At 45.5% G+C, this 13,186-nt stretch overlaps 1 protein-coding gene across 1 annotated transcript in view; it reads right to left on the bottom strand.

The window, feature by feature from the left end:
• Positions 1 to 4,688, bottom strand: part of LOC124545890 (odorant receptor Or2-like) — a 133,002-nt gene extending 128,314 nt beyond the window's left edge. Inside the window, exon 1 of the mRNA XM_047124849.1 lies at positions 4,363 to 4,688. Within this exon, the coding sequence (XP_046980805.1) occupies positions 4,363 to 4,688 (326 nt within the window). The remainder of the gene's footprint in view (positions 1 to 4,362) is intronic.
• Between the last annotated feature and the right edge of the window lie 8,498 nt (positions 4,689 to 13,186).

Below are 13,186 nucleotides of genomic sequence, written 5' to 3'. Positions count from 1 at the left end.
TTATAGTTTGACACTAGCTTGGTCCATCGTCTATTATCGGCTCACTGTTCGTGTCGTGCCAGTTCCTTGTCCTTTTGCACACACGGCGATGATACAGTTTCTTATTGCTTGTTCGAAACAAGCTCGTGACGTATTGCTGCAGTTTTAACAGTCACTGTCTGTCTCTGCCACACAATACCGCACTTTTGTATAAGTTTTTTCAGTTACAATGTCCGTTGTGCAATTTTTTGTAACAGCACATTCGTAACCTCTTTGTTCGCTCTTTACCAAGGTGTGTGATAATTGCGTACATGGTAATAAATATTGAAATTTTATATTAGTTTGCTCAGAAATCATCTATATTTATGTTCGAGTAGATTTTATTTGTGCATTCCAGCCGGATTCAGGCATATTGTTCAATAACTCCTTTGAAACTATGTCTCACTTTACTTGCAAGGTCCTACGTAACTACAGTGTAGTCTCTGTAGGCTAAAATTGACTTGGACTGTATCAGGCTAGCTCTTTTTACTGATTCGATCTGCACATGCTTCAATTGAAGCTTCTTTGTGCGTACCTTTGCGTTACTTAAATTTGCAATAAGTTTGCTCCCATGGTGCCCTCGGGTCACTACTGGGTGCGTTACTCTCTTTGATAATACTGGTTTGAATATAAAGTTCTCAGGGTCTCATGTTATTATTATTATTATTATTCTGGGTTCGAACCTGTCAATCTGACAGTTATATATATATATATATATATATATATGTGTGTGTGTGTGTGTGTGTGTGTGTGTGTGTGTGTGTGTGTGTAATAGAAAAGACTGTGCCAAGAAATATTTCAAGTTTGACACACACATAGAATATCATGCAGTACACGAACTAATCACTACTAAAATGTTCCTCCTGACTGATCTCTGTCACAATTTAACACTACAAATAATTGCACTAATCAGGTTATGTGTGCAGACACTAATTAAAAAGAAGACATAACACAAATACTCATAAACAAAAGAGAAAGTCAGTCATATTCTTATAACTAAATACTTCTACACTAGTACATTATCTCTACAGATCACACATCATCAATGTTCATTCATTTCCAAAAGAATGGTGTACCTTTTTACACATAACACATAGGACTATTAGTCATTTACTGTAGGAATATTTTCACATCCTTACGCGGATACAGTACCCGTACTCTCCCTGATTGGGGATCTGCTAAGAGACAGCTACTACTTCCTTCTTGGACCAAGGAATGGAGTATGAGGCTCGACAGTAGGTTTCGTGAGGCTTCACCTCGATATTGTATTGATATCCCTTAACAATTCCTGGTCGTTCTGAAAATACATCTGCATAGTTAGATAATAACTGTACCAAATCCTGCTGTTGCATTGAGTTCAAATTTTCGGACTGTGATGCTTTGTTCACAAGTGCGTCCACATTTGCTTTTAATTGATCACCTTGTACGTCTGGATAATAGAGATTTTGTCCTAGAGAATGATTGTCTAAATGTAGTATCCACTGATTCCTACATTTTATGTTAATAGCATTACAACTAGGCACAGGCACCTCTTCAGATCTGAGCATGGACAATTCTATCCTCCTACCCGTGTTCATCAAACTTAATTTTCCTCGAGAAAGGTCGATTACTGCGTCCCTTTCTCTCAAAAAAATCTACCCCCAAAATGCAGGCTACTTTTAAACCCTTTACTACCAGGAACGAGCACGTTATGGCTTCTCCCCCTGTATACATCTCTACCCGCACTTGGAGTTTTAATTATTTGTCGCTGTGCACTGATGGCTCCAGTGACTTTGCATTTGTTCACAGGAAAAGTCAGCATATGCTTTTCTTTCCCCAGTACTCTGAATAGGTCCATACTCATGACACTGACAGTAGCACCTGTATCTACGATTGCTTGCACATCAATATTGTTAATTTTGATCTCTATTATCGCTTGTACTTTGTCTTTGTGCTCCTTTATGCACGTGGGTGGTTCAGTTATTAATTCATGTCCCATATGTACCCCGTCATTATACCTGAGGATACAGATTTCCGATGTTTTGTTCTGTGTCGGGCTGCTCTCACTCCAAATCTCAGCCGGCGATGGAGAGCGTATCTCGCCTGAATCTAGTTTGTTGGATTATTACTGGTGGATAGGTGTGGCTGCTCTGTGTCGCTGACCTCCACTATGTGCAAGTTGTGTTGCGTCGGCCGCCACGGTTGCGCAATTGGCGCATTTTGTGGTGGCGGTCGGTTATTGTCATATCTTTCACTGTTTTGCCGGTCCGGACTGGGCCTCTGGTTCTGTGGCCAAGTTCGGTTTGCATCGTTATAGGTATTGGTGTTCCACGGCCCCCCTGGCAATTTTCCATCTACTATTGCTTGGTGGGCCTGTGTCATATCGGTCCTCGAACCTCATTTTCCGGTCATTGTTCACCGGCGGACTATTGCCGTTCCGGTCTCTACCTCTATTCCCGTTTTGTACATAATCTTGTCTCCTATTGTTACCTCCGCCGTTTCCGTTATTTGGTGGAGGCGTGTTATTTCGACCATTTCTGTAACCGTTTCCGTTACTTCTAGCCTGTTCAGAGGCTGCCTCAACATCCTCCTGAATCATGTCAATTGAGTCCAGAACAGACAAGAAATGTTCCATGTCGTTCTCCGGTACGTGTATAAGTTTTTCCTTTACGTGTATCGGCAAGTGTGATTTCAAAAGTCTGATCAAATCCCGGGATGAAATCTGTTCGTCCCAGAAACGGGTCTTATTAATGTATTCCTCAAAATATTTTCGCAAATTGCCTAATCGTGGAGAATACGGCTCTGGATTATATACCCCTTTCCGTAATCTCTCCTGAATACATGTTGACCAATATTTGGCCAAGAATGCCTTTTCAAATTGCTCATATGTGTCGCAACTGTCAGCTGCTTCGGTTACTCATAATGCAGCATCTCCTTGTATGTGAGACATAACGTACTGTATTTTCTGTGTATGACTCCAAACACTAGGCAAAATGTTTATAAATCCCTTCATAAATACTACAGGGTGAACAGATTTCTTCTCCGTTGTAAAGATCTGGAACTGTCGGTTTTTAATCAGGCTTTCTTCAATCACTATTTTGGAATGACATTTGTTTGTTTCGCTAACATTGGTTGCCTGTTCTGTCTCGCAGTCGCAATTTTTCACTGCTGTATTTATATGCCTATCATTGCTGCTTCAGATGCCGCCCCCCCCCCCCCCCCGTCCCCACCAGATCGCCACTCGACAAGCCGGACATACAGGATGCTGTATGCGTCCCTCAACCGCCTCCCGCACCTGAAGAAGTCCCTGCGTCGTCACTGATGCCCGACGCAGTCATACAGGAGGGGCTACAAGAGCAACTGATTGCCCTCCGTGACGCCGCAGAGGAGGGGGGCCAGCAAGTCGACAGTGCTCGGCTTCAGGCCCTCCTCTACCCCACCATGACTGCCGCGGCCGACGACCTCCCACCAACTCCCAACCTCCCCCGCTCCCCCACACCCTCAGCCACTCCCCCTGCCCCCCCCCCCCCACCTATCCACATACAACACAAGGGACCCTACAAAGAGCTTGAAGATATCCTAACTGCTCGCACTGAATACCCCTTCCCCATAAAATGGTCAGGCAATGATAATTATCGCCTGTATGTCCAGTCCCCCACTGATCTTACCAAAACCCTTATCATCCTCAGCAAGTTCAACATAGGTTTCTCCACCCCTCCTAAAAAGAACCGCCGCCTCCAGGTCGTTGTCAGAGGGCTTTCCATGGAGTACTCTGATGATGACCTGAGGAAGGCACTTACATCATTGAACATCACCACTACAGTTATATCCAGGATCATTTCCCCTCGAACCCGACGCCCCACCCCACTCTTCTTCGTCTCCGCCCCTGATACGCCGGAGAACCACCACCTCCTAACCCTCTCGCTCCTCGATCACGTTAGCATGACTATGGAGAAACTGCGCTCCAGGAGGATGATCCAGGTACGCTTTCACTGCCAGGGACTGGGGCACTTTGCGGGTGACGGCACCCATGAGGTGCGTTGTGTGAAGTGTGCTGGTGGTCACGCCTCCTCGGAGTCCTCTAAACCCCGACACGCTCCCCCCACCTGTGCCCGCTGTGGCGGGAATCACACGGGCAGCTACATGGGCTGCCCAAAAATCAAGTCATTCAAGGCAAGCCAGAAACGATTTGCAGGGCCATCGGCGGCGGCCCGACTGGGCACCAGTCACTCAGGTGCCCTGGTGGGATCGGCGCCATGGGCCCACCCCCAGCACGTGTCTCGCTCCCATCCCGCCCCTCTGAACTCCTACCCACCCCCCATCCTCTCCCTCCCCATCCCACCCCCCTCAACAGCCTTCCCTCACCTCCCCACCCAGCAGGCATCAAGCACTGCTTCCCCCTCCCCACAGCGGGTGTCACGCTCCGCTGTTCCTTCCCCATCCCACCAGCAGGCGTTAAGCACTGCTGCCCCCTTCCCCACCCGGTACAATCTCAGCAGCACCCTGTCTCCACCCCATCCTCTGTTCCCACCCACCTCGGTGACCTCATCACCAATGTTGTTGAGGCACTGATCTTGGCAATCTCCACCACATTCAACTCCCTCCTCCAAACCATCCCACACCAACTTGCCACTGCCCACTCCCAATCCATGTCCCCCATCACCACCACCACTCCCATTCCAACCAGTCATGGCTGTTAGATATCACGGACTGACAACCATGATCTGGAACGCCAATGGTCTCCCCAAACAACAGGGCGAGTTCCGACAGTTCCTCCTTGATGATGGGGTTAATATTTGCCTTGTTGCTGAGACGCACCTCAAACCTGGTGTTTTTGTCCGTGTAGCAAACTACTCCTGCTACAGGACAGACAGGCCCACCGCCTATGGTGGCATGGCTGTGTACATGCGTAACTCCCTCCGCCACCACCCCATTCCACTCCCCCAACTTAACACCGTGGAAGCCACTGGCGTTGTTGTCCACACGGTGAGGGGTCCCATCACGTTTGTGGCTCTTTATAGACCGCCTCGAGGCCTTCTTGAAACACCAGACTATGAGGCATTGCTGTCGCTCGGCAACGACGTCTTCGTTGGCGGTGACTTCAATGCCAAACATGCTGCCTGGGACAGTAGACTAACAAACACATCTGGTCGTCGACTTCTCCGGGTCGCTGAGCGGCACCATGCCCGCACAATCGGCCCACAGGACCCCACCATATACCCCACTGGAGGACGTCCCCCAGATGTCTTAGATATCGCAGTGGTGAAAGGTCTACCCCACCCCATCACTGCAGCCACGCACATCGCTCTAGCCTCTGACCACCGGCCAATCATCTGTTCCATCGATCTCGTTGGAACCATGACCGCACCGAGTGAAGGCCTGAACATCCACGGTATTGACTGGCAGTCCTACCAGTGACGGGTCGAAGCAGCCCTACCCACAATCCCTGCTGCCGATCAAACTGACGCAGATCACACCCTCATACACCTCGCCACCATTGCACTAGATGCTACAGCAGCAGCAGCCCCTCACTGTCCACAACGGCCCCCAGACCATCTGCGTCCCCTCCCCCCCCCCCCCACGTCCTTGCTCTCATCACAGAGAAAAACCGGACCATCCGAGAATGGCAGCTCACTCGGAATCCAGCAACCAAGCGCCTCATCAATAAACTACAGCGACAAATCAAGGCTGCGGTGCAAGACCACCGCAATCAGGCATGGGAGAACAAAATCTCTGCCATTGACCTGAGTGACACGTCTGCTTGGCGGCTCACAAAAAGCCTGCTGAGACGAGAGCAACGGATTCCCCCCCTCCAGGTCGGCAATGGCTTTGTGTCCGAACCAGACGCCAAGGCTAATGCCTTGGCTGATGTCTTCGCACACAACTTCACCCCGGTCAATGACCCCATTGACCCCAACCACATCCGCCTGGTAACGGCACACCTCCCACTACTCCTTGCCGTCCAGGACCCTGAGGATGAAATCACCCCCATCAATGAAGAAGAGGTTGAACTGCAATTGCGGTATCTCAAATCCAAGAAAGCTGGTGGCGCCGATAAGCTGATGAATGCCCTCCTAAAGCAGCTACCCCCAGCTTCTATTCCCATCCTGATGGCCACCTTCAACAACATCCTCACAACCAGGCAATATCCCACTGCCTGGAAACATGCTGAAATGGTCGCCATCTCCAAGGCTGGGAAGGATCTTCGTTCCCCTGCCAGCTACCGCCCCATCAGCCTCTTGCCCGCCATCTCCAAGGTGTTCGAGAGGCTGTACCTTAAACGACTGCTCATCCACATTGTCCGAGAACGAGTCCTCCCTGATGAGCAGTTTGGCTTCAGGCAGGGACACGCAACCACTCACCAACTCCTGCGCCTTGTAGAAGAGGCACTGGACGCCATAGAACGTAGGGAGTACTTCGGGGCCATACTCCTCGACGTGTCCAGAGCGTTTGACTCGGTCTGGCACGAAGGGCTGCTCTACAAATTATTTTCCCTTGGCTTTCCAGTGTCCCATGTACGGCTAATAGCTACATACCTGGAAGGCCGCACCTACCTCGTTAGGATCCCTGACGGGAAATCTACACGACGACGCATCAGGGCAGGAGTACCATAAGGCAGCGTACTTGGACCGCTACTCTACTCCCTCTTCACAGCCGATCTGCCCTCTGCGCCGAGGGTACACCTAGCTCTTTACGCAGATGATACTGCACTCTTCTCTCGTTCTCGGAGTGCGGCAGGTCTACATCAGCGGCTCCAAGGGGCCACAGATTCCCTAACCGATTGAGCTAGTACCTGGCGTCTGGCATTTAATCCCTCCAAAACCCAAGCCCTTATCATCTGCTGACGCCATATTCCCATTCGGCTCCCTCAGGTGACGGTCCTTGGTACCCCAGTCCCCTGGACTCGTACTGCGAAGTACTTGGGTGTTACCCTGGACCAACGCCTCACCTGGCGCCCCCACATCGATGACGTGCGTCGTAAGGCAATGGGGCGGCTATGCCTGCTCTACCCTCTCATCAATCCAACCTCTTCACTCCCCAGACACCTTGCTATTCGATTGTACACCTCCCTTGTTCACCCCATCCTTGAATATGCGGTGGTGGTGTGGGGCAATGCTGCGCCCACCCACTTCCGCCGACTCCAAACCGTCGAGAACCGGGCTCTCCGGCGTGCCCTCCACCTTCCTTTCGACTTCCCAACCCAAGAGCTTCACATCCTGGCCGAGGTGCCGCTCTTTCGTACCCGCATCCTCTCTGCAGCCAATTCCTTTTACCAACAAACCCATCACTCTCCTAATACCTTAATCCTTTCCCTGGATACCCGTGTTCACCGTCTAGCCACCACTCGATGGCCTGACCTTCTATTCCACCCCCCTTAACTTCGCATGCACAAGCCACCTCATCTCATGTCAATTACTCTCCCTCACATCATCGATCATCCCCCCAACATGTCATGTCATTCACCCCCCCCCCCCCCAGCACGCCACCCCCACTTCCACCCACACAGTCCCCAATGTTGGCCTAATCACGACATTCCCTTCCTCTTTCCACTTCTTCATCTGTCACCCTCTGACTTCTTTCTCTTCCCCCCCCCCCCCCAACCCACCACTCAAGATTGTCTGCCACCACCATCAAGACGCCGCTATGAAGAAGAAGAGGTCATGTGCGTCTGCGTCTGCGGACCTGGCTGGCGTCACACACGCCCGTGCGTCGCTGTGCAACAAGCTGTGTTCCAGCTCCGCAAGACAGCGGTTGACATTCCGCTGCCACAGCGGAATGTCAGTGTGCACCGCCCTTCTTAGGTCCTGCACTTCCGCACTCGAGCCCAAGTCTCTGGCCTCAATCGCAGCGTGTACCTCCTCGTCTATTGTTTGATTAAGGTCGGTGTCTTTTGCCTCTAACCAGTTCGTAAATTCCTTTTCAATTTTGTTTGCCTGTTCGGATATTTTCTGCTCTATTGCTTCACTTGTGTCAATTTCTAATTTTTCCATCCTGTTAGCCAGTACACTGATTTCATCTACGATATTGGCGTTAGCCACCTGGGTATTATCTACTCTTTAGCTCAGTTCTTGCACCGCTTTGGGTATGGTTCCATAGTTTTGTCTCAAACGAACAATGTCACTTTGCATAGCTTCCAAAGATTGCATTAACTGCAAGTCTCCCTCACGCTGGCATCGATCACGCTCTGCTTGTTCATGCATAAACGTAGCTTGGAAACTGAGCATGCGCTCGAACATAACTCTTAATTATTGCACTTCTGACACCTCACCACTCTCTGGTCCGTGTCTAGTGCGTGTGGGTGGCACAGTGTTTCTACTTTCAACTGAATCACTGGCTGGCAGTGGCAACATTTCTTGCCCTTCTTCCCCCTGATTCTCACATTGTACTTCCTGAACCACGCCACTAACATTACTTTGTGCCCCACTTTCTAACTCGGTATCACTGCTTGCTAACTGTTGTTCATTATCCATGTTTATATTTTTCTGATTACGCAATCTAACCATAGTCAACAAAAGAAACAAAATCTGACTAAATATCCTAACACTCAGGTTTCACTGACATAATCACACAAGAAATGGTCATTTGTTGAAACACACTTATTATATACTACGATGACTAACTACTCAAATGTCCTGTTATTAAAAAAAAAAAAACAAAAAAAACACTAACAACAAGCACACACCACCGCACTGAGGCTACTTTACTACCGACAGGACAACTACACTGTAGCTTTACCTTTTCGTGATCTATCTTGAGTGCAGCTGCCCCCAGGTATTATGGTAGGTAATTAATTTTTTGATATAATGAGCTCTCTTCTTCAGCTTGCCTCTGGGTATATAGTGTTCTCATGTAAAAAATCATATACAGGTATTACCACACAATATTGGTTAGGCAATACATACAATACATGAAAAAATTATTAACTGTTCTCCAAAAAAATTCGACTACAATAACTCCCTAATTATCTCATGGGTATTTTGTGGCCACTACTTATTCGGGCCCCACGTTGGGCGCCAGTTTAATGAGAAATAAATATTTATTATGTAAAAAAGTGAATGTATGAAATTTAGGGAAGAAATGGCTTTAAATGTTTTTGTTATTTACTCGTTCAGTACGAACTTTGTTGTAGAACCCCTTTTTTTACGTGTGGTAATAAAAATTCATTTAGACAGAATTAAGCACATTTAAAATTACGTGAACTTTAGCAACCCTCTCATGCTGATAAATTCAAACTAACTGATTAATAACATTTATGACTCTGAAAATTATTTCAATTAAATTTTTTATGTATTTCGGCGTTGGCACACATTTTCTAAATGCAGTGGGTTTTTAAATGTTTACTAAATTCTTTCCCGGCGTTAGCTGTGGAATACAAGACTGTCTCTGTTAGCATAAAATGGTTAAATATTGCCAAGCCGACCTGAACGTTTAATTGTCATTGACAAAACACACTCACTATACGTTTAAGTTATTTGCTTTAGAAATTGAAAGAACCAACAGACTAACAACTTCAACGTTAATTATCCGCCTATGAATGCACAAATGTAAAACCAGTAATAAATCCAGTCAGCCTCAGGATCGCTGTAAAAGAAAAATATTTCGTAATTCACTGCTAATTTTACCTGCTCCCGATTTATGGGTTTGGTTAATTTTATAGCGGAACAATTTTTTTAAATGTGCCGCCACTGCAAATCGTTCGGTCGCGGCACAGCCCAGCAACACCAACGATAATCGCTAAAAATGCTGAAAATTCTTTAAAGAAATATTATAGATGACGTGGGCAAGCTAATTTACATTAGTAATACACAATTTTGATAAATTATAATGTATTTAGACCATAACAATAATTAAAATTACACACCTTTATAATTTCTCCTCTAATGGCGGCTAAAGATAGATACAGACAAAAGATGTCTACTCATACATATAATGCTACGTCACAGGTTCCTCTCTCTCTCTCTCTCAGCTCTCGAGGGAGACGACAAAGAATGCACATTATGTAGTGCTTTTTGTAGTATTGCTGATAATGAATATCTCTTTGTAATCTTACAACATTATTTTCCTCTGGGGTGTATGTTACATTTTTTCATCGCAGATATTAACATATTTCGTAATTACATTATGAGTATAGAAATATTACAATCATAAATACATCGAGAATATTATTACAGAAAATATTACAATAATAACCAACGTCCTTTACACACAATTAAATAATATTTTTTGTTAAGCAATTACAGTACATACGAATTGCTTTTTTGTTGGTATGAACTGTACGTAGTGTTCTCATTACCGTACACGTTCCTAACAGGCGTGCCACAGTTGTTGTTAAGCATTTGCAAATGTGCACGCTCGAGGTCAGCAATTCTGTGTGTCATTTCATTTCATTAATAGTGTGTGTGCTGCCAGGGAACTTTACAATTTGTATTTCATGTGAGTTCTTTGTTCCATTTCACAACTAGGATGGAATACATAAGGAATCAATAGCCATGTTCTGTTCAGTCATCCACGTTTGCATGTTAATCGTACTGATTTTCTACCCCTTAAATGATACTGTTAATATTAATATTCACATTGGATTATTTTTCTACCTTTTGTAAACGTATGGTCATGTAAAGTCACGTGGTCCGTTGAAAGGCACTTGTATCTAAGACGTATACATGTTTATTCAGTATTAATATAATTTGGGACTATTATGATGTTATTTATCACTCCTGTACTCGTTATTCAAATGCTGGCATGCACCGACTCAAAACATTCGTTCGAGAAGGGATTACGTTCACCTTCATTAGATTTAACGACGAGAAAGAGTAAAGTGTCTTCAGAAAAAGTAATAGTTTCTTGTTTTCCAAGCGCGAATTTCAATAAATAATGTAAGTGCGTGTTGCAATGGAGCTTGAAGGCACATGTCTGCAGTGACCAAGACGTCGGTATTTAGCTGCCATATGAGCTCATCTCAATTTATTATGCGTTGTAGGAGACAGCGTGCAAACTCATCAACTACACGTGCAGGGTGTGATCCAGTAGCACAGATGTAGTGCAGCCACATGAGATCCGCCGTAAAGATTATTGGTTCAGCTCACAGAGGCTGGACAAAGGTATGGAAACACCAAGAGCACAACACATTACCGTGCTTAATAGGGTGTAGGAAACCCGTTGGCATACAAAACCACTTCCAGTGGTCTCGGAGTTGATGACTGCGGCTACAGTATTGCTTTCGAGGGAACATTACATCATTCTTCCTGAAAATAGAGGCAAGATAAGGTAACGATGATGGAGGTGGACAGCGATCACACAGTTTTCTCTCCAGACCACAAAGAGTCAATAATATGCAGAACTGGTGATTGTGGTGGGCAGGGGAAATGAGGCAATTCATTCTACTGCTCCCACAACCTTTCCCGGACGATGCGAGCTGTGTGATTAGGGGCCGTGTCATCTTGGAACACACCATCACCATTGGGGGACAAACATCGCATCATGGCACTGACCTAGTCAGCCAAAATGGTCACTTATTCCTTGGCAGTAATGCGACCTCGCTGAGTAACCATGGAGCCCATGGGATACCATATTGTGACTGTACACATCATCAGCGAACCACTGCCATATTTCATTCTTGGAACGCAAAATCGACTAGAAGTTGGACCAGTGTCAAACAAGACGTAACAGACCCAAATGACTTTCTGCTATTGCTCCACAGTCAGAGTTCCATGGCTTCGACACCACGTTTTCCTGTTATGAACATTTGCATCAATGATGAGTGGTTTTCGAATTCCATCTCGCTCTCAGCGATACCCTGCATATGGAGCTCCCTTCCTGTTCTTTTGTTGCTGACAGGACTCGTGAGTGCGACATTCAGTTCTGGAGTGAGTTTTGCCTGATATCTTGGTTACAGAGTCACTCACGACAAGAACACCACAATGCCCACGTTCTAATTGACTAGGCTCCGACGTAACGCACTCACAACTACATCGAATGCTGTTCTCACTATGAGTTACAGTTGCAAGCTATTGGGTATATTGCTAAGGTACCGTTTGTGTGAAATAGGACAGCACTACATGTCAGTTTGCCTAGAATCTGCATTTATATTCAAGCTTTCATTTGTCGTGATTTTTTCATATTTTTTGTTCAACGCCTGTATTTTGGTTTAGTTTATCTTAAATCCCCTTTTCATTATTATGTTGCTCTATGAGAAAATTCCTGGTCAGTAGAGCGTATACGATAGGCACACTATAATATTAGAACAAATAATCCCTCGGTCATAAATAATAAGTCAAAATTGACCAGGCTTCGACGCTGCTATGAGCGTCATAGCAGCGTCGAAACCTGGACAATTTTGACTTAATATTTGTGACCGAGGGCTTGTTTGTTCTAATATAATTCTGACACGGTCACTGAACCTTAGCAGCTATGTTCAAAGTTTTAAGCACACTATGTTGTTTTTTCCACTTATAGGTTAGATTGCATACAAAGGGGAATGTCTTCAGATTATTAAACCAGAATCATAATGTGTTATGAATGCAAAGGTTAAAATTTAATGTAGTGGCGGGATCTCGATATAAACCGTCGTCATTAGGTCCTCAATGTAAATAGTCGCGACTCATATGTCTGCGTCATCAGTCAATTCTTGTAGGAAGTCCTCTGTACAACAGAACACACACCACTTGGGTTTCCACTATCCTCTTATCCTCTTTACCTCTGCAATAGACTTCAGGACGATGATAAAGATTACATCAAACGTGATATCATGAGTACACAAAGCTCAGATCGCAATTCACAAATATAAATAAGTATTACATAAATTAAAATCATTTTCCTTTTTTTCTTTTTTTTAACAGCCTTAAGGAAGCATTTGCAATGGGAGCATGTTTCTACAAACGTGTGTGTATATTATTAAATTATAATATATAGGGCACACACGGGGAAGAAAAATGAAACACTGCAGTCACAAACTGCGAAATCTGACGAACAAAATTTCATTTGAAAGTGCCTCAGTGTGCAAATTTATCCGTTTACTTATTTCCAAGGCGTCCGTTGCGGCCACATCTTTTCACAACTTTTTAAATAAACAAGTCCGAAATGCGTCAGCAGTTCAGCAGTTTTTTCGAAAGTCTTAATGAATTTGAGACTAGCATCTCAGTTTATTAATAATCACCCAGCTTTCGATCTTGTGATACGTTTGTCACAGGAA

This window comes from Schistocerca americana, chromosome 8, assembly GCF_021461395.2.
Source record: "Schistocerca americana isolate TAMUIC-IGC-003095 chromosome 8, iqSchAmer2.1, whole genome shotgun sequence".
Classification (NCBI taxonomy): Eukaryota; Metazoa; Arthropoda; class Insecta; order Orthoptera; family Acrididae; genus Schistocerca; species Schistocerca americana.
Note: the sequence above shows the minus strand (reverse complement) of the source record. Positions and strands in the feature narration are given on the sequence as shown.